At 44.2% G+C, this 21,892-nt stretch overlaps 1 protein-coding gene across 1 annotated transcript in view; it reads left to right on the top strand.

Annotated features, from left to right (window-relative positions):
• The window catches only part of AKT1 (AKT serine/threonine kinase 1), a 105,219-nt gene that overhangs the window by 63,362 nt on the left and 19,965 nt on the right, over nt 1-21,892 (top strand). The window contains exons 4-11 of the mRNA XM_019550800.1: nt 813-924; nt 8,719-8,866; nt 10,725-10,856; nt 11,031-11,096; nt 12,235-12,303; nt 13,248-13,373; nt 17,119-17,247; nt 20,497-20,711. Of these exons, the coding sequence (XP_019406345.1) occupies nt 813-924; nt 8,719-8,866; nt 10,725-10,856; nt 11,031-11,096; nt 12,235-12,303; nt 13,248-13,373; nt 17,119-17,247; nt 20,497-20,711 (997 nt within the window). The remainder of the gene's footprint in view (nt 1-812; nt 925-8,718; nt 8,867-10,724; nt 10,857-11,030; nt 11,097-12,234; nt 12,304-13,247; nt 13,374-17,118; nt 17,248-20,496; nt 20,712-21,892) is intronic.

Here is a 21,892-nt window from a genome sequence, read left to right as displayed (position 1 = left end):
TTGGCTAGTATTTAATAAATAGTCAACATGCTGTTTTTTAAAAATCAATTCCTACAAGAGAATTTGGAGTGGGTGTGTTGGAAGGGGGTTGGGAGGGCGGGGAAGAGGTGAGAATGATGGGACAAAGAGGCTACTCTGTGATGAAATAATCCATCCTTCGTGGACTTGTTAGCCTGCATTGCAGTGTCTGCAGTGGTACAGGCTTTCATCAGAGTGTTGTATAGGGGTGTTTGCACATCAACTGCCTTCTATGTTTATGAAGCATTGAAAGTCTTTTTTTGGGGTGCCTGACTACAGTTTGATCCATATAATGAGCACCTTCTTTTTGGAAGATTGTCTATATTTCAGTGTCCAGAGAGGTCTCTGCAGAATGGTCAGTACAAACATGCACTCTACTGTCCATCTTAAACGTTAAGAGCTTGATCTTTTTATCATTAAAATCCAATGAGAGCTTTGCCATTACTGTCAGTGGATGCAGTCATTGGCCCTGTCCAGAGCTGCCTGTACTGTGGGCTCTTCTCCCGGTGGTTGTGGGGTGTGAGACTTGAACATGGATCTTTTCTGTTTTCACACTGTGTGTTTCTATTAGACCTCTGGGCTGGCCACCTCAGAAGGCTTTTTAAACAGAACTTAGTCACTTAAGCTGTGCTTTAGTTTCATCAACATACTAAATTGTCTCATGTCTCCAGAAGAAGTACTTACAGAGATTTCTATGGCTGATTAATCTCAACAGTTTGCTAGATAAGAATAAAGACAAATGATTATTTAAACCTGCTTATATACCATGACTCTTTCTTCCTTGATTGTGGTAGAATGCCAGCTGATGAAGACAGAACGACCTAAACCAAACACATTCATCATTAGATGCCTCCAGTGGACCACAGTAATTGAAAGAACATTTCATGTGGAGACTCCAGAGGAGCGGTATGTTTCATTCATATTTAAAACATAAACTACTTGTAAAAGCAGATGCAAACGTTCAGCATTATTAGTGCAGTCCTGGCAGAAGCTCTTATTTGTCAGGTGATTGTGCGTCTAAAAAAGTGCCAGGTGATTTTGCATGCCTCTGTTTTTGGAGGCTACAGCCTCAGAGGCCCCTTAAAGAGAACCTGCTCTTCAGAGGGTCGGTGTTCAGTACTTTCTGCAAGATGAGTCTCTTTAAGATCCCTCAGCCTGTGAATTCAGAAAACACCAGCAGTTTCGGAAAGTTTAGGTCAAAGCTCCTGGAGCAAACCCTAGGTTTGGAGGCTCTTGCGGTGTACAACTTAAAGGGTCTTGAGATCCCTGAGGAAAGGTGGGCAAGAAGCAAAATGGGCTTCAGCACAGGTGAGCTGCCTCAGCCTGCTGACTTTCTTTTAGAGGGCACCTTTTAGGAACAAGTTTGTTGTATGGTTGCCACTTGCTAATAGGTTATGTAAATGAGATGATAAATGGTGATGGGTAGAAAGCAGTTGCTGCTTATGTAGACTTGTATTTCAGCAGCTAAAAGAAGTAAAGCTAAAGGAATGCATCCTATGCTCTGTGCTCAGTGGGGAATTGATCTCTTACCTACTGCTAAAAGAGATTCCCAGCACAGATATTCTACAACTATATGCTATTTAAATTGCTTTCCAAGCTCTGAATTTATATCATTCCAGTATCACCATACTGAAGGAAGGGTGTTTTTAAAACCTCAGGCCTCCCTACAGTGTGATGCAGGCACATAGATATCAGCATTTTTCTACCTACTGTTCTTCACCAATTTCCCACAAAGTCTTTCATGGAGTGATTTCAAGTGATGTACCTTAGCATTCTGTTATGAGGTCAGGGGAAGAAGAAAATAAATTGAAGCAAAGAAAAAGATTGGCCGCTTGTTTTCATCTGTAGCTTTGCAGTCACTGACCCTGACAGCAACTGATGCCTTGCACTTCAGAGAGATTGCATTTCAGTATTATTTTGGTCCCTCCTAACTAATTAACGAGGCTGAAGAGTGCTTCAGGACTTAGTAGGTTAGTCACCTCTGCTACATGCATTGGGGAGATAAAATTGAACTGTGAAATACTGGCCTTATTTGAAGTCAATGGCACTGACTTCAGTAGGTTCAGGAATTTGCCTTAAGTCAATAAAGTATCTTAAAGTAGACTTAAAAGTAGATACCACTTTTATGTCCTTTGCTGCTAAACCTGAAGTTGTTTCTTAAGAGGCAATTGATGAAATGTGAACGCAGACAGAACAAGGATGTGTTTTGTATTGGCGCTCTTGGATGTTTAGAGGTAGGGCACTGGGGCAGGCATTCCTGATACACTGATAGCACAATTCAGAAACTATTGCAAATGGAAACTTGAGCTGTGCTTTCACCTCCCCCATAGGAAGATCCATCTATGCTGATGTGCTGTGATGGTACTGATCATAGAAGTGAAAAAAAACTACAATTTTTACTAAGTTGGGGCCAATTACTCCTCTTTTCTGTCTTCATCCCCTCTTGAAGATAGATAGGATCCTATCTGTGTGCTTCCTATGATGCACTTCAAATACAGAATACGGCATCTGGTTTTGTTTGCCTTAAGAAAAGGTGAGGTAGTAACAGTGTTTTATTCAGAGAGAGTGAAAAAATCAGACTATTCACGGGGGCACGTGTGTATGTGGTCAATAAGGTAAATTTTATATACCATGTTTACTAGGCTCCCCCCGCACCCCTTCATTTAACATGTGATAAGGGGGAGCCCCTTATCTTGGAATAGTATATGGGAAGGGCAGCGGGGAAGGGCAGGTGACTGCTGTGGCTTGGGCTCCAGCCCCTACCTAGGATTGGGGTTGTAGCTGCTGTCTACCCTTCACCCTGCATCCCACCATCTCCCCCTGCAGCCTCTTTCCTCCGTAAAGCCTCTGCTCCACTGCCTGCCCCTCTCTTTCACTCCTCTTACTTTTGCTCCATGCTGGCAGGCTCTATCCATGCTGCAGCCTGGGGCACAGAGCACAGTCCCAGCCTAACCCCATAGCAGTGAGGCTGGGGGGGGGGGGGATGAATTAAAGAAGACACTCCAAAAATTAGATTGTGTACATGGAAAATTATAAATTCATAATTTTTCCATGTATAGAATCTATTTATTGGGGGGTCTTCTTAAATTAATGGTCATCTTAAATTTAAGTAAATGTGATAATTGCTGTAGTTTTAATTGGAATTGTATGTCAGATACTGTCTCACCTATATCTTCTTTTTCCTATTCATTCTTTTCCAAACTATATTTGGCTAGTAGGAAAGATGTTCTTCTAAATCCAGTTTTTAAATGGGCCTTGGAAAATGAATGGCCAAATTGTGTATCTGGTAACTACTATATTTACTTAATTCCAAAATGAGGCGTGTGTCCATTTAACATGGGAGAAAAAGCCCCTCATCTTCAAATTGTGTACAAGGAAGTTGGTGGCAGGAGGGTGGGCAGCTGCTGTGGCTCCACCCTTAGCCCTGACCCCAGGCTGGGGCCGGTGCCACAGCAACTGCCTGCCTCCCACTGCCTCTGCACCCTCTGCCCCTTCTACCTGCAACCCCAGAGCCTAAGGCCCCTGTCTCCAGTCTCCCCTCCCTTCTCTTTCTCTTCTTTCTGTTCCCATTCTCTTCTCCCTGTCTTCTCCCCACGCTGCTTCTGCAGCCTTGGGCCCTCACCCCCTTCCTCCATCATTCAGTAAAGTGGGAGCCTCTGCTGAAGGGTCTTTTCCCTGTAACTTCAGATAGTCTCAGCTGCTTTTCCCTGTCTAGCAATAGGGTGGGATTTTCAACACTGGTCAGCTCTGGCCTAACTGGGTTCCCATTAGAATTACTGTGAGTGTTGTAATTTTACTTCATTGGAAGGGACCTCCAGAGGTCATCTAATCCAGCCCCTTGCTTGAGGCAGGATCATCCCTATCCAAACCATCCTATACCAAGACTCCCCAGTCTTTTCTCATCCAGCCAGGTGTTCCCCGTTTTGTCTTTGTGCTTTTGGTTAATTTTCCTGAGTTGTAGCCTTTGTCCGTATTTAACTTCATCCCGTTAGCTCTAGCCCAGCTATCCAGTCTGTTGAGAGCCTTCTGAATTGCACTCGCATCCTCCAGAATGTTCACAGTTCTTTTCCAGTTTTGTCATCCACAGACTTGCTCAGGAAGCTTCCTTTGCCAGTATACAAATCCGTATTAAACACACTGAACTGCACCAGGCCACGGACTGAATCCTCTGGGACTCCACGCAAAACCTCCTGCCATTCTGACATGGACCGGTTAATAATTACCCTTTGCTTGCAGCTATTGAGCCAGTTATCTGTGTGCCTTGTTGTTTTATCTAGCCCATATTTATCCAATTTGCTTATTTCTCCAATTTGTTTGACATGATTTGTTTTTTCGTAAATCTATGCTGACTGCTTGCAATCAGCCTTTCCTGCACCTTGCAAATTGCCTTCTTTAAGCTATGCTCCACTAGCTTCCCAGGTATTGAGGTGAGGCTAACTCGTCTGTAGTTCCCTGAGTCATCCTTGCCTTTTTTAAAGAGGGGCACTATGTTGGCCCTTTACTAGTCCTCTGGTACCTGATCTGTCTCCCACAACTTCATGAAGATCATGGCCAAGGGCTCTGAGATCTCTGCCAGTTCCTTTAGGACCTTGGGATGCAGCTTATCCAGCACTGCTGACTTGAATTCACTCAGAGCCAGCAAAAGCTTTCTGACCATCTCTTTAGTTATCTTCCTCACCTTGCCCCCTTCCTTATTTAGATCAGTGGTCTCCAAAGTGGGGTGCGCAAGACGATCCATTGGGGTGTGGGAAAAAATATTAGCACTTCTTTTTACGTGTATATTTATATAAATATACATATATTGGGAGTGCTTGCTCAAAAATTTTTTACTGATAAGGGTGCGCAAATATAAATATACATATATTGGGGATGCGTGCTCAAAAATCTTTTAATGATAGGGGTATGTGATCAAAAAAAGTTTGGAGACTACTGATCTAGATAATCCCTATTAGATGTCTGGCAGCTTAGTTTTTTTTGTGAAGACTGAGGCAAAGTAGCTGTTGAGTAGCTCTACTTTCTTTGCACCTTTGGTTAGGAGTTCCCCAGGCTTGTTAACAAGGGACCCATAGCTTCCTTGGTCCTTCTTTTCTGGCCAGCATACTTACAGAACCTCTTCTTGCTGCCCTTAACCACCTTTGCCAGGTGCAGCTCATTCTTTATCTTTACCTTCCTGATTGGAGGCTGGAGTGGCAAAGGTGCTAAGGTGCATGGCTGACAGCCCAGAGGTCGCAAGGTTACAGTGTGGCCCTGTCGTATTCCAAAGGAGTTTGTGAATTCTGCAAACTACCTTGTCACAAGGATGTGGAAAAGGAAGGCCTTCCTGATTTTGTCCCTGCAGGTTCTTGCTACTGCCTGACCTGTTATGCATCCTTGGTGGCCTACCCATTCTTCCATTGCCTGTGTGCTCTCCTTTTGCATTTGAGGTATTTTAGAAGAAACTTGTGCAACCACTTTTTTCTCTCGTCATTCTTCTTGTGCTTCCATTGTATTGGGACAGTTTCATGTTGGGCTTCCAATACTGTGCCCTTTAAAAATTCCTGTTCTCCTGGGCACCTTTATTCTTCAATCTGTCTTCCCATGACACCATGCCTATTAGCTCCCTGAGTTGAATGAGATCTGCCTTCTTGAAACCTAGCATCTTGATATTGCTGACCTCACGTTTTCCCTGTCCCAGGATCTAGAATTCTAGTGCATCGTGATCGCTTCCTCCCAGGTTACCCATCACCTTCACATCTTCCACCAGTTCTTCCCTGCTGGTCAAGACAAGATCCAAGATACCTGATCCCCTACTTATATCCTCCACTTTCTGGAAGAGAAAGTTTTCTTCCAAACGAGTTAGGATCCAGCTTGAAATGTCATGTTTGGCTGCATTGTTTTTCCAGCAGATGTCTAGATAATTAAAGCCTCTTATCAGTACCGTCCCATAGGTTTTAGATAAATTTGTCACCTGCTTGAAGAGTGCCTCATCCACCCCTTCCAGATTCAGTGGCCTATAATAAATCTCCACAATGTCTCTGGAAAATTCTCCACATCAAATGGAAGATCACCACACACATGCCAGTATCTTTGCTGAAGCTAATGTTAACCAGCATTGAGTCAGTGATCCTCAAGCACCAACTTCACCGGACTGGACATTGTGTGCAGATGTCTGACTCTTCATTCCCAAAACAAGTGCTCTACTGCCAGGTTAGTGATGGCCCAAGATCTCTCAGTGGCCAAATGCTACAAGGACACGTTGAGGGCATGCCTCAAGAAATCAGATGCTGACGTCAAGACTTGGGAGGAGCTGGCTCCTGACCAACTCCGCTGGCAGCACAACCTCAACCAAGCGTCTGCCTGTTTTGAGGTGAAGCATCCTGCCTTCAAAGCAGAGAATAGAGTGGTGGAAGGAAATGGAGACAGATCCTGGCATACGGTCTGTCCTTTGCTACAGAAAGACCATCTTGTGTAGACAGGTCGGTGACTAAAGCACTGTAGTCTTAAGTCACTTAAAGACCCATCAGTGAGCCACAGTAGAGAGCATCCTTGAATCGAGGGACTGTGGAGTACGACAATGGTAGAACACAATCATTCTGTGAGGATTTTTAAAAATCACCAATTTTAGGGGGGTTTTTCCCCCCTTCGGATTAATTTTTTTTTTAATCGGGAATGTTTGGCTCATAAGGAGAGAAGATGAGGGAAATATGAGAGCAGTTTAAGAAAATAAGGACATTCCTGCTTTCCGTTCTGTCCTAGCTTCATGTGATGATTACTAACCAAGTGCAAATTTTACTTTAATAAAAAAGAAATAAATCGCCCTACATATTAGTTTTCAGTGCTTTTTGCGGCCATACACAATATTTGGCTACCATTTGTGGGTTTCACCTGTTAGTGCTGGGAATTTAGGGGTGCTAAGTACACTGTACACTAGGGTGGCCATTGGGGTACCTCAAGAATAGAGGACAGGTGCATTTAGTGCAACTGTCCCCACCACCATGAATGCCTCCCAAGGTTGGAGGGGGGGCATGGCGAGCAGCCTCAGGCAGTGGTGGTGGTATCAGTCGCAGGAGCATGGTGGTGGTGAGCAGGGAGCTCCCGCAGGCAGCCACGGTGGTGGCGGCAGCGGGGGCAGGCTGAGCAGGGAGTTCCTGCAGGCGGCCACAGTACTGTTGGCAGCGGAGGTAGGGGGGTGCCGAGCGGTGAAAAATAGAGGACATAAAGGCATCCAGTTTCATATCATTAGAGGACAGAGAACTAGAAAATCGGACTGTCCTCTATAAAATGGGACGAATGGCCACCCTACTGTGCTCCCTTTGGACTTATTTACAGTTTCTTGGTAACCTCCACCCAGTCGTGGCCATTTTTATAGAGTGGCTCTGTTGCAGCACCTATTAAGTTGACCAGGTAGATAGAGGGCATAAAAGACATTTTTACCTCCCTTTATTTCACTTGCATATTTAACACCAAAAGGTGTTAACATGCATTCACAATAGGAACAAGGTTGTGGTTCAGTAGAGGTTGGTTACTAGTGTCCTACATGACCCTTTTTTACCAAAATAGGGAAGCAGTTAATCAGAATCTTACTAAGATTTTAAAAAGATGGCAGGGAAAATGCTTTTATTTGTGTATATACAAGGTTCTTTGGGTATAAATCTGATATCTTTTGTTAGAGCAACTCAGATAGTTGGAAAAATTCTTCTTTGCAAGCTTTCGGGTACAAACTTTAGCTGTGTATGTACTTTTCTCATTTTTCTAATTGATGAAGTTAATCAGTTTTGTGTCTTCTCTCTCTCTCTTTTTTTTGTTCCAGCCTTTCCCAGCAAACTGGGACAAAAGGCCTGAAATGTTTATAAATACAAATGTAAAATAAGCTATTGTGTGATAGGCGAGTTGTATTTTTGGTAGACTTGCAGTGAAATGAACTGAATGGCAAGAACATTCACTTCAGTAGCTTCTTACAATGTAAAATTCCCCAAAGGATACTTTCACTGGAGCTGTCTCTGTAGGAATAGGAGGGGTCATAGCAGCCATTGCTGATGCAGCTGTGGAGCTTTCATGTAACCCAATCCCTGCATCTAAGATAAAAATGCTAGTTAGAAAAAATAGTGAAGGAGCATTCTCTTTTGTTGAACATGCTCTGACTGCGTTTTACCGTAGCATAGCAGCAAATTTACTGCCCGCTGACAGTTCAGAAAACATGGGCAGAGTTTTATAGTCCTGGAACATCTGCATTGATTAGAGAATGGGATGAATATATGAGGATTTGTCACTGTATGCCTATCACTTGCATATTTATATTGCAGTGTCTTGTGGGGAACAGGCCAAAGTGTTTAGATTACTCTGTGCTGTGCATTTGCTGTGTAGGTTTTTGGTTTTGGCTGGCCTGTTTGTTGAGAGGGACAGTCCTTTATAGCATGGGTAACATGTTGTCCTAAAGCCTGAATATGAATTTTAAAAATGTTCTTTCTTGAAGGACCTAGTTATTGCTATTGTACTACTGGGATTTGTCTTTTGTTTCTAATATGTTTGATCAACATATCCAGTAAAAGTGGTTTTGAGCATGAGCTCTTACTATGTCTAAAAGCACGTGGGTTTTTTTTGCATTCAGCAGATTGGTTCATCTGATAATGTCAGTCGCTCTTTATTCTTTTGTGACCCTTGCCATGGCAGATGGTAGTCTGAAGTTGTGAGTAACAAATGTCATTGCTTACATTTTCTCAGGGAAGAATGGACAAAAGCCATCCAAACAGTAGCAGATAGCCTTAAGAAGCAGGAGGAAGAAATGATGGATTTTAGATCTGGTTCTCCCAGTGATAATTCAGGTGCTGAAGAAATGGAAGTTTCTATGACAAAACCAAAACATAAAGTGGTAAGTGAGCGTAGCAGGAATAATATTTGAATAGGGGCCTTGTTATGAGAACACACCTTGCTGCTGACAGCCCCAGGCTTTATTGAATCCAGTGTCAGCTGTCTGCCAGTAATCCTTTTGATTCTGAATAGGGGCAAGGGTACTAGTAGGTATGCCTTGAATGCAAATGAGCAGTAGCCATCAATATACAACTTCCTTCTTTCCCCCTTCCCCTCCCTAATGATGTTTGCTGATGAGGAGATCCTGTACCTGTGAATTAGAGTACTGCTTTCTTTCTTGCCCCGTGTCTTGCCCTCAGCATTGTAATCCCTATTTGCTTCCAAAACAGTGCTTGTGTTCTGGGGACATGAGCTGAGCCAATAAACTTTTACTGAGAAACTGTGTTCACCCTCAAGCTTGTACTCTAGGTGTTCATTCAGAAAATGAATTTATGCCAATGTGTGCAACTATTCGCTTGTCACTCTGAGATACAGCTCCCATTGATTCTGACTGTCCTCTGCTTAGTGTGTCAGCAAGATTTTGCTGGAGCATTCCAGCAGGATGCACCAGGAACATATGAAAGAACATCATGGTTTGGCTAGCAAGCGGGGTAAATTCCTCAGGTATGGCGATTCAAGTTCCTCTGAGCCTGAGAGCCAGGATCCAGCTGAATGACCACTTGGGTCCTGAAACCATTAAAAATTCACTCCTGGTTTTATTAACACAATCAGACGTCACCTCTCACTCAGTCCGTTTATTAATGCTTTCAGCCAGGGAGAGAGAAGGCTGGTATTGGGAGTATTTTCAGTCCTGCCTGGCAAGCCCATATTAATTCAGAGCTACATAGGCCTACAGCTATCCCCTTAGAAATACCACAAAAAGTATCTGAGACCAAACTGTTCTCATTCCTACACCAGCTGTTTTAATAAAGAGAGAAAAAGCAAGAGACAAGGCAAGAGGACAGTTCAGATGGCAGCATGGCCTCTGCATGCTGTCTGACACCATGCTTTGGAAGGTTGATCTCCCATAGAAAAGGTCAAAGCCTCAAAACGGGACATGGATCTGTAGAATGAGAAACAAGGTAGCTTTTTTCCCAAGTGTCCAAGGTGTTAGTCACGCCATAAATTAAAACATGCCACATATTCAGCCAATTTATAAAGCTGTAAGTTGGCAAACTAGCCTCAGAGATGTTCTACATCTAATGTAGAAAATCTTTGTGGCTGGTTTGTATCATGGCTTGAATTGAATGTGTGGTATGTGTTGTTTTCCAGAGCAGAGCTGTCCCACCAGTGTTGACAATCAGGTGATTTTTGTCACCAACCCTGAACAGCCCTGGGTCCTGAGACTGCCTCCAGACCAATCCTCAAGTATTGGGCTGGAAGCAGATCTAGAGCTGAATTGCGTCCTGCCTGGAGGCAGCCCCACAGTGGTGGGATTTGGAAACTAAGGAGTTTTATGCTCCATCACAAACTTCATACGTTGTTCCATGCATGTCTGCCGTGACAGAACACACATTGTTTAGGGAGGGGCATAAAATTCTTTGACCACACAGTCATGCCATTATTTTATCCCTAGGGGCCCACGTGATAAAGGCCGCATGGCCTTATGGACTTTCAGTCAGTTTTGCCTGATTCAAATGAAGGAACTTTCAGGCAACTTAGTGGGTTTGATTCTTATTATTGGATGGTGTAATACAGATGTCCTATTATGGAAAAACCACTTGAGTTTTTGCTCAAGTGACTAGAAGTCTTGTATACCATTTTAAAAGAAATTCATAACTCTCAGTAATAACTCAGCTGCTGTTTCATCTTCTTGAGTCGTCATTCATAGGCATTTCAAAACTGGTTATGATATGCATTTACCTTACTGTCATTAACAGACCATGAATGAGTTTGAATACCTTAAGCTACTGGGAAAAGGCACTTTCGGGAAGGTTATTCTAGTTAAAGAAAAAGCAACTGGACGGTATTATGCTATGAAAATTCTGAAGAAGGAAGTAATTGTAGCAAAGGTGAGCACACTGGAACATCCTGGGCTCAGTTCATCCCTCATGTAACTCTGGCTTCTGGAGTTGCATTAAGACATGCTTTACCCTGGGTAGCATGCCATTTATTTCCTTGTTACTTTTGACTGGGCTTGTCTCAGATGAATTGCACTGATGGCTTTCTGCTTTGTGGCATTGCAGGATGAAGTAGCACACACGCTGACAGAAAACCGTGTTTTACAAAACTCTAGGCACCCATTCTTAACAGTAAGTATTCCTCCTTTTTCAGTATGTTGGTAAAGCCGTTTTGGCATTGTGAGAGCCATGATTTTCCTCCTTTTTGTAGTAATAAAACAAATCTTATGAGCCTTAGTTTTCAACAGTGACTAGTAATGCTGAGTAGTTCAGTAATTGAGATGCTGTTGAGGGTCCCGATATTTAGCCGGTGAGTGCTTGGTACTTAATGAAAAAACAAAGATCCCTTTAGAGAGATACCCTTTTAGTCTCTAAAACCAGTACAGTCCCTAAGTACAGTCATTCGTGCGCCTGTTGACTTTTATTGCAGAATACTGTGATTGTCCTCTCTGAAAAAATATTGCTGATTCAGAAGTGCTCCTTGTAATGTAGGCTATGATGACATTGTGCTCTACATCCCCCTTTTTCATGCTGGCATAAAGCAAAACATCTCAAGTAAGGGCTGTCTTGAAAACCCAACTGTCAGGCTGGGTCATGACCTATAAAAACAAATGAAGGATGTGGCAAACAAGCTGTTGGCACTCATGATGTGGGAATACACATGATGCAACTGTACAAAGACACTTTGTGACATTCTGCGGCTCTCCCCTGCCTGTTCCGTTTTTTGTGAATTGATGGCAAATTGATATTGACAGAATTGCTCAATCCTCTAGTTAGCTGTCGTCATGGAGTGGCAGCAGCAAAGAGAGCAGAAGGGACAGAGCAGCGTGCATAAGTGTATGTGTTTCACACCAGGCTTTGCTGCAAGTACAGTAAGGCTTGTGTCCACTTTTGGTGGGATTGTATCTTATCTGGGAGTTGAAATTGTAAGAGCCTGTGAGCCTCGTGTTGGGGAAATGTTCATGCTATCAGCTGATTTCCAGTTAATATTGATAGATGATAGCTTTGTCCTTTAGCATTATAACCTTTTTAGACAGTTGTTATAAAATGTTATGGGACCCAATTCATTATTTTAATAAAAAACAAAAATTGCTTCTTGCAGCCCTGTTTGAGAAGTGCTACCGAAAAACTGAAGATACTGCCGTGTTGATATAATACAATAGGTGGTGTTTCCTCTCCAGCTAGTCTTAAAACTTCATGGAATGTACTTTTTTATAAATGTACTTTTCTTGATGCGGCAGCTCTAAGTTTTAATTTAAATGTGTTTCAGGCTTTAAAGTATTCCTTCCAGACGCATGATCGCTTGTGTTTTGTTATGGAGTATGCTAATGGAGGAGAGGTAAGGAAAATTTGAACCACCTTCAGTTATTTTTGGATTTTCCTGTAATCTACATTTATAGCTGGTTTTGTGGCCCTTGCTGAGAGACCATGCCTGCAAATCTTGGAGTTTACTGCAAATGTTAACTCTCTTTAATAGTCCCTGTTAAATGGCAGTGCTCACAGGACTTAGGCCTATGAGTAAGGGTTGTCAGAGGCTTTTCCTCAGTAATACAGATTCCAGTAATATCTTTAGGTTGACATCTGACTTCACTACATCTTGACATTCCTTTGTGGTTGCTCTACAATGTTGAAGCTTTAGGGATTTGTTTAATGTTAGAATGTAAAAACAGTGCTTTGAAGAGAGACCTGTACACAAAAACGAGAGCTTTTAGAACAAGGACTGGTTCAGATGAGGAAACTTTCCAGTTGAGGAAAAAGTAATTTTTCTAAAACAGGGCTGTTGGTTGTAGCTGAATTGGTGTAAGGACTTAGGCAGGCAAGGTTTTTGGGATAGATGTCACATCTCTTATTAGACCAAGTAAGGGTGTTTGTGTCCAAAAGCTTGCGAATAACATTTTTCCAACTATTTAGTTGGTCTAAAAAGATATAACAGCTACCCAAAGAACCTTACCTGCGTTTCTAAAACAGTGCATTCAGGTCTGGTATAAAATGTAGCTGTAGTTTTAAATGAGAGATTTTTCTATTGGTTTATATGTCTAAATGTGTGGTGCATAATGAAGTTATCAAATAGAGCAGATGTATGTATGCAGGAGATTAAATTAATGTTTAATCATTTAATTTAGGGTACAACTTAGAACCTTTTGGAGCACAGGTGTGTGTGGGTGGGTGGGGAGAGGTTTCTCTCTTGGTTAATATCTGCTTCCAAGCAGCATGTTCTATAAAGGAGTGTACATCGTTCAGAAACACGTGCATTCTAAATGTAACAGATGATTGTTGTTGTAGTTGTTTTTCCATCTGTCAAGAGAACGCGTTTTCTCTGAAGACCGGGCTCGGTTTTATGGAGCTGAGATTGTGTCAGCACTGGATTACCTGCATTCAGAGAAGAACGTGGTTTACAGAGATCTGAAGGTACATAGAAGCCTTCTAATTTCATAGGCCAGTGAAAATCGGTATGGGCTATTATTTACTTTTGGGAATTTACAAAATAGCACTTAAACTTGGTAAACCAGATGTGTTAAATGTACATCTACTGATGGGCCAGGGAGTTTGGGAGTGGATCTAGAAGAGCACAGGGCTTGTCACAGAATCCGTGGCCCCTTGGACATGACCATTGATGGCAGGACATGAGTGAGGGTATATCCACATAGCCTGTTTGCCCCACTGTTGCTTGGCCCCCAGTTTGCCCTGCTGCTGCTTGCTCACCACTTGAGAGAGGCTGCTTGGCCTGCAGCTACATGGCCCATAGTCCTTGCCATGGTTATCAGCTGCTCCTAGCCACTGGCCCACATGGAGCTTTATGGTCTGGATCCAGATTGGGGTCAGTTTGACATCCCTGCAATAAACCTGTCCACTGGAATTTAATGTAAGAGAATTGTTGCAGTTATAATTTTGATATGCCGAATTTATAAGATTTCACCCAAGACTTGCATAATCTACCTATTATAGGTAGGATATTGGTGCCTTTGCTACCAGTGCCCTAGTGGAACACAAAAAAGTGCTTTGCTGTTGTAGATGTGTATTTGAGTGGCAGTAAAACTAAAAATTGACCACTCTCATTAGGAGAGAGGGACTGGCAGTTCTCCTAAGTAGTGAAGGATCAGCTGAACATCTTGGCCACATTCTCTCTGTTAGTGTACAAATGTGATCCTTGGGTACATTCTGCTCTCCTACCATCCTGTTTCTCTCGTATTTACATTGAATAATTGCTCACTTGCTTACTACTGAGGGGAGGGGGGATCTAACTTACCCTTCCTGGTGGAGAAAAAAAGCTCTTCTGCTTTTCTTCCCCAGAAGTGCATGCATTTCAGTGGTGGGGGAAGTGATACTACTAGATATTCAGTCCACCGGTCATTTTAGGAGCCATCTGAATTACTGATTCCCCAGACAACTGCTGGTCTTGCAAACTATGGCTAGAGCTTCCCTTCCAATGAGAAGTTTGATGCTAAGGTACCTGGTAGGTCTGTAAGAAATATTGAGGGTTCATGCTAGTATGTTGGTTAAAAAAAAAGTGTCAGAGCTGTTAATCTAGATCAGTGGTTCTCAAACTATGAGGTGGGGCTCCCTAGGAAGGTGTGACCTCATGTCAAGGGAGGTGCAAGCTGTGAGTCTTTTTGAGAAGAGGTTGGATGAGTTTAAAAAAAGTTATATATTTTAGATATATTATATTTTAAAATAACTAAAAATAAAATAATGCAAAAAGCTTGTGTTTAGTATACTAATGTTGCATAGCAACTGTGCCACATCACACTGGGGCGGGCAAAAATACAGCCTGTGGGCCGAATCCAGCCCACCAGGCAATTTCATCTGGCCTGCGGGTGGGTGCCCACCAAACCCCACTCACTCCTGCCAAGGCAGCAGGCTGCGCTCCCACCCTCATGCACAGAAGGGCCCCAGCCCTGGCCAGCACACATGACTTCATGGATTCATAGATTATAAGGGGCTGGAAGGGACCTCGCAAAATCATTGGGTCCAGCCCCCCTGCACTAGCCAGGAAAAACAACTGGGGTCAGATGACCCCGGTGCGGTGACCATCCAGTCTTCTCTTGAAGATTTCCAGGGTAGGCGATTGCACCATCTCTGGAGGGAGCTTATTCCACACTCTGGACACCCTGACTGGACACCCTGTCTGTGAAGTTTTTCCTAGTGTTAAGCCTGAAACAATCTTCCAGGAGTTTGTGGCTGTTACTCCTAGTTTTCCCCAAGGGTACTGTGGTAAACAGTTGCTCACCGAGTCCTTACTGTATTCCCCTGATACTGCAGTAAGCTGCTACCTAGTCTCCTCTCAGCCTTCTCTTTTTAGGCTGAAGAGGCCTCAGTCTTTCCTTGTATGGCTTGCCTTGCAAGTCTCTGATCATACAGATAGCTCTTCTCTGGACTCTCTCAAGCTTTTCCACTTCCAGGCAGGGCTGGAAAACTGCTCAACTTCCCCAGCCTCCAGCAGCTCCTTCTCTTATCACTGCTGCAGTCCTCCAGGCAGCAAGTAGGGAAGTTGGGGTGGGCAGGGGGAAGCTGTAGCTGGGCGGGAGCACAGGACCGAGGCTGGCAGGTGTGCAGTGGGGTGGCAGGAGTGCAGAGGTCAGATCAGCCCAGTTCCATCACACGGGGCTCCCTGCAGCTCACGTGCAGCTCTCAGGACTTGTGCGCTGCCAGGGGAAGTCCCACACGATGGAGCGAGCGGGGTTCTCCGTTCTCTACCACCATATGCAGCTTCCGGGACTCTGCTGGAAGTGGCAGGGAGCCCCGTGCGATGGAGCCAAGCTGCCTTGGCCCTGCTCCTTGCTTCCTGGTGGGGTCCTGCATGTGGTGGCAGGGAGTGGGGCCAGGCTGTTGTCTCTATCGCGTGGGGTTCCTCCCCAGCAGCGTGCGAGTCTGAAAGCTACACAAGCTGCTGGGAGCACCGTGTAATGGAACTGGGCCGGCCTACCCCATTCCCTGCCACCACGTGCAGCTCCTGGAACTAGCCGAATCTGCATACTGTTGTGGGGGGGGGGCCATGTGCAGCCCAAGGGCCCACCCCCTGCTGCTGCTGCTGCAGCAAGAGCTGTGCTCCATGGCAGGGGGGTGGGGCACATGCACACACCCCCATACCCATGTGTGCACGGTTTGCACATCTCCCACGCACACACTCCATAAACACCACACCCACTGACACACACATTGCCCCCCATACCTCACACACTCCCCCACACACCCCTCACACACAACATACAAGAGTAAGACTTTATTTTGAGCTATTATGCAATCACCTCTATATATACTACACAAACAAATGTAAATCAGGACAAAATATATTTTTAATTAAAAATATTATAATAGATATTTGATTTTTAGTGTACGATTTGGTTTTTTTTCCAGTTCCAAGATGGCAACCACCCTCACTCCCCCAAAAGAGAGGCAAGGGGAGGTACAGTCATTTTTTTCATAGCTCGCTGCGGCTCACTATAACGAAGTCTGAGAACCTCTGATCTAGATGAAAAGTGCTGAATCATTTAAGACTGCTGCAAAATGAATTTAACGAGTGTGGCTGGGATTTTAGGCTCCCAAATCCCCTAGGCATTGCTGAAAAACCCCTGCTCTGCCATCACTACCCTGAATCTACAGAAAACTGAGATGTGGGTGAAACAAGCAGCATAGGCATTGACTCAGTTCTGGATAAATGCCAAATTTTAAGTCAATATACAGCTTATTCACTATGTTTGGGGCCCAAAGATAAATCGATCCCTTAGTTTTAAATGGATTTATTATTTTTATCCGTATTGCAGGTTTCCATCCATACCAAACTCTGAGGATGCTTGGAGTAAGAGAGAGGCGAAGTGGTTTCAGTTTTTTAAATATATCTGTGCTTTTGTTGATGATAAACTTTAAGAAGTTTAAGTCTAGTAAGACCCTTTATGTGCTCAATGTATAGCTGTCAGCTGCCCAAGCATCATGTAATGTTTTTCCTAACATTTCCCTGAGGAAACGTATATTTGTAGTGTGTGTGTGCGCGTGTGTGTGTGTGCGCGCGCACGCTAGGACAGCCAGCACATTTCTAATCCCACTATGAACAAGAATGAAAGGAGTAATTTACAGGTATCCAGGTATTTGACAAGCCTGCTCTAAAGGCTTGTGCTGTCTATCTAATCAGCCTTTTTTATCTGGGCTTTCATCTCAGCTGGAGAATCTCATGTTGGATAAGGATGGACACATAAAAATAACAGACTTCGGTCTCTGTAAAGAAGGTATAAAGGATGGAGCAACAATGAAAACTTTCTGCGGCACTCCAGAATATCTTGCCCCAGAGGTATCTTTATTTTGGTTGTTATAACAAACTCTGTTCTTTAAATTAACACCATTCTTGAGCATTGTTTTCATGCAGGAAGGCCTCAGCCTGTGAAACTGTTTTACCTTTGTCCTGGGTGAGTGAAATGCACAGTGAAGGCTTTTTGTGGTAGTAAAATAAGGCACAACTTAGAGTACTTTCTTTTATGAAAAAATAATGCTAGGGGAGTGTGTTCTCTTTTGGTCCACTGACGGCTCTTGTCCTTGCTGATTGCTCCTGCCTGCTTCTCTTCCTTCTAGGCAGTGACAGTGGGGGCTGCTGCTGTATGCTCCTTTTTCCAGCTGTTTTCCTGTTTTTCCTTATAAAGGATAAGCCTGCCTGTTCCTATGAAGAACCCAGGCACCTGTCAAAGTAGGCTGGAGCCAGCCAGATCCTGCTTGCCCCGCTCCGAAGGAGTCACCAGAAGCTCCTTAGTGAATCCAGGCTGTAGTCTGTGGACCACCATTTGAGAACTGGTGATGGGAAAAGGGATTAATAACACAGCAAGGAGAAGTTGTTCACAAATATGACTTCTGGTTGGCAGGATCTTTTTTAAAAAGCACTGTTAAGCTGCAGCCTCTCATTGAGGATTTTGTGGCATGTTGTAAAAAAATACCAGAATTTTTTTTTTTTTTTTTTTTTCCCCTCACCACAGACTGTCTGAGGGGAAACCCACACAGGGGAGTTACTTAGCTGTTTTGGTCACCTAATCACTAGTACTTTCCTCTCAGTATTTATAATGAACTGGCTCAGTCGCAATCCAGAAGGGCAAATCCCTGTAACTCCCTTACTTGTAGATCTGTACTGTGAGTCGGAGTGTTTAAATCCGGAAGGCTTGTGTCATCTGGTTGACAGCATGTGAAAAATCTGGGAATTGTGTATAAGCAAGTATTGTATGTTTTAAGGTCATGCATCCTTGAAAGTAGGGGTGTTTCTTGTCATCTCTATCTGTAATTTGAATCCAACATAGAAGCATGTTTGTACAGTTGCTGCATCGTTGTTTTTAGGTTCATATTGGAATCTCGTGCATGGATGGTAGTGACTGAACCACGTCGGCTTTGATGTGTCAGATATATGGACGGCTGTGGTGTTTACAGCTGTTGCGCCTTCTCTTATAAATTCCATCTCACAGCTGTTTGTTATGAATTGACCATCCATGTAATTTAAGTTAAATCACCTTGTTACCTTGCTGCTTCCCAGTTATCAGGCATTTTGCAATAAATCATGGGTATGTAATGCCTTTTCCTGCTGCTTATCTAGTTTTCCCCTTCCCGGCTGCAAACATACTTCACATTACAGTAACACCATTGTCCTGTTCTGTATATACATGAATTTAATGTTTGGGAGAAGCATTTTTCCTTTTTGCTGCTTGTGTTACTGATACAGTGAAGGTAAAAGATGCAAAATTCTAGTAAATAATCTGAATATGAATAAGTATAATCTTTTAACAAGTTGACGTGGCCAGATTTATCACTTGAAGTTTATTTTGTGTATTAGAAAATGTGATTTTTTTTTTTTTGGTTTTTTTGCTAGCACTTGTATCATATACAAGCAACCTGTCATAGGCTTGGCTTTTTCGTTTCTTTTTGGTTTTAATCCATTCTATCGTATCTCTTACATCAGTTTCAAAATGCGAAGGCAGTGTGTCTAATTTATTTTCAGTAACCCAAGTGGGTTAGTGTGAACAGGAAGCCCTTATTGAAAGGGTGTGACTCAGAAGTATGGCTAAGTGCATTGTCACACAATATCTAGGACGAAGTTAGAGCCCATGATTCCTCATAAAGGATGAGGCTGGCTCCTGGAATCCTGGCAGACAAGCAGCTGTGTTGGTCTTATACATATATGGGGCAGCTGTAGAACCAGCTGTCGTTTGGTGTGAATCATACGGCAAGAGAGGCTGTAAATAGACCTGTGTGGGGTAATCTAATACCTGACAGCCTTTGGATTTTTACAGCAGGCCTTTTTCCTGGTTCAGATGATTTTTAAGGCAGAGCCCTAAACAATTTGTGCCAAAGAGAAAGGGAACAAAGTTAAAAAGAATCTCTTTGAATGAATTATAGCAGATTCTATGAATAAACTTAGAAAGGGCCAGGTCCTGCCTTATTAAAGACCTGTGGCAAAACCTCTGCTGACTTCAGCTGGTTCTTTGGTCCCAAATCCCACTGAAGTCTCCTATTTTTGCATATAAATGATTCCAAAGTGTAGCTTTGTAAAGTGGGCAGCCATGAACACTGTATGACAATAAAGAACAAACTTCAGCAGTTTCATTTCTTGCTACTATTAGGTGGTTTAAATGCAGACTTTTTGGAAGAGTAAAGATGCCATGTCCAGAATATAGAAGTAAAACCTGTGGATAGAATTAAGGAAAAGACATTTGCAATAGAAGGTTTTTTTCCCCTGATGATTAAAAAGGCAGTTGTTGTTTCTTTCCTTGACATCTTTGTGTTCAGTAAGAAAAAGCTGCACATCAAAAAGATTTCAGGCTGTCTACGAGTGCAGAGCATCTGAAAATCTGGAGAGTAGATTTTCAGAAGTTCAGCTCTCCTTGAAGATATCAGAATAAAAGCCAGATTTGCAGCAGAATGTTCAAAGCTGAGCTGTTTGAAAACTCTGGCCCTTAAAGTTAAATTCAGCTGGGTAATTCTTTTACGATGCACAGACGGTCTTTCTTGCACTGCGACCTAACTTCTTTTTTTTTGTATGAGAAAGCTTAAAGAAAATGTACAAGTCGACATGGAGACAGAACAAATATGATTGTAGCTTTGAAGCGACAGGTTAATAATCAGCTGCTTCTCTCCCCAAATGGCATCTTGTTTTTAAAATGGGATCCCATTTGGAACGGTTTCTAATGAATAAGTTAGGATTTAACAGCTGGCTTTGTAATGTGAGAACAGACTTGGGTTCTCAGCCTCTAGGCTTGAGAAGGTTATGCTTATCATGGAAGTAATGTGCAGGGGGACGGGAGGGGGAGAGTGCCACAGCGTGTTTGCTCTCTAGCTTTTTTTTTTTTTCCAGTCTTCCTTGCCTAGAGCGTTCCCTGTTGATAAATCATTGGTGAGCATTGGTGTCAGTTGTTTGCAAAGGGATCTCCAGAAGGTATGCCATGCCTGTGGACACAGTTGGGAAATACGGAAACATGAATATAAAGCACAGGTCCTGTTGCGTGACTTTTCTGTGTGTTCCCAGTGTACAACCATGTGTTAAACCTGTTCCATACATTTTTTCCTGCAGGTGCTGGAAGATAATGATTATGGTCGTGCAGTGGACTGGTGGGGCTTAGGAGTCGTAATGTATGAAATGATGTGTGGCCGCCTGCCTTTCTACAATCAGGACCATGAGAAGCTCTTTGAACTCATCCTTATGGAGGAGATTAGATTTCCACGCACTTTGTCACCTGAAGCAAAATCTCTTCTGTCAGGTTTGCTAAAGAAAGATCCTAAGCAGAGGTGAGACACTTATTTAAAATGTTTGTTTTAATTTCTTTACTCTGCTAGCTGATAGCCCGGGATCCAGGTTTTCTGTTTCCCATGGGAAAACAGAGAAAATCATGGTTTTTACCTTTTACCAGGGGCAAACACAGATTTCTTATTTTACCGGAGAAACTTGCGGATTTTGCAGTTTTGCAAAGTGCGCTCTGGCTGGCAGAGTTCCAGTTGCAAGGGGCTGGAGGAAGCCGGAGGAGGGCGGTCAGACAAGGGGGGCACCATGTGCATGTATATGCATGTGGCCACCAGGCAGCTTGGAGAGCAGCTCCTGCAGGTAAGTGGAGGGGTGGAAATTGAGGCCCCCATAGAGAGGGAGTAAGTTGGGCAGGGCTGGGGCAGTTGCCCAGTCAGGCAGTGCTAGGGCCCTGGGGCCACAATGTGTGGCTGCAGGGCCTCAGTGCAGGGCGGGACAGGCTGTGAGCGGCTCGGTCAGGGAGTGGGGTTGGCTCCCTGGCTCTGCGTGCACTGTGGGGGGCAGAGGGGACCTGTACCCCACAGATCTCTGCACGGGGTGGGGGGTGAGCTGCCTGCTGTGGGCTCGGGCCCCTGCCCTACTGCCCTCCCCAAGGGCCTCTGCAGCTCAGTGGGTGCAACCCAGTTCTGCAGGGCAGAGCAGGGCTGTGCACAACCGCTGCTTGCTGCTGCAAGCTCCATGCTGCCCTGGCAAGTCATCCTCTGTGTGTGGGGCTGCAGTGAGGGGCACAACCCCTGCAGCTGCCACGTACCCAGTGGACATGTCACCAGGGCAGCACGGGTCTTGCAGTGATAAGTAGCTTTCCTGCATGGCCCCACCTTGCAGCGCTGGGTTGCACCTGCTGGGATGTGGAGGAGGCCTCAGGGGAAGGCAGCAGGGTGGGAGCCCAAGCCTGTAGCAGGCAGCCCACACCCACCTCTGCTCTCATCCCACACACAGATCTTGGGGGCATGGGTCCCTCCTGCCCCCCGCAGAGTGCAAGCAGCAGGGAGTCGGCCCTACCCCTGATCCTGCGGCAGGCAGGCAGGCAGTGTGGGGTGGGAGGGAGGAGCTGGGTTCTGCTGTGCTGCAGCAGCCACCACCTCCAGCAGGGGGCTGTGGACCCCTGCCCATGGCCCTGGCAGCTGGGGGCCCCCTCGCACGGGGCTCGGGGTGGGGAGTGAGGGGC

This window comes from Crocodylus porosus, unplaced genomic scaffold, assembly GCF_001723895.1.
Source record: "Crocodylus porosus isolate Cpor-Errol unplaced genomic scaffold, CroPor_comp1, whole genome shotgun sequence".
NCBI lineage: Eukaryota > Metazoa > Chordata > Crocodylia > Crocodylidae > Crocodylus > Crocodylus porosus.
Note: the sequence above shows the minus strand (reverse complement) of the source record. Positions and strands in the feature narration are given on the sequence as shown.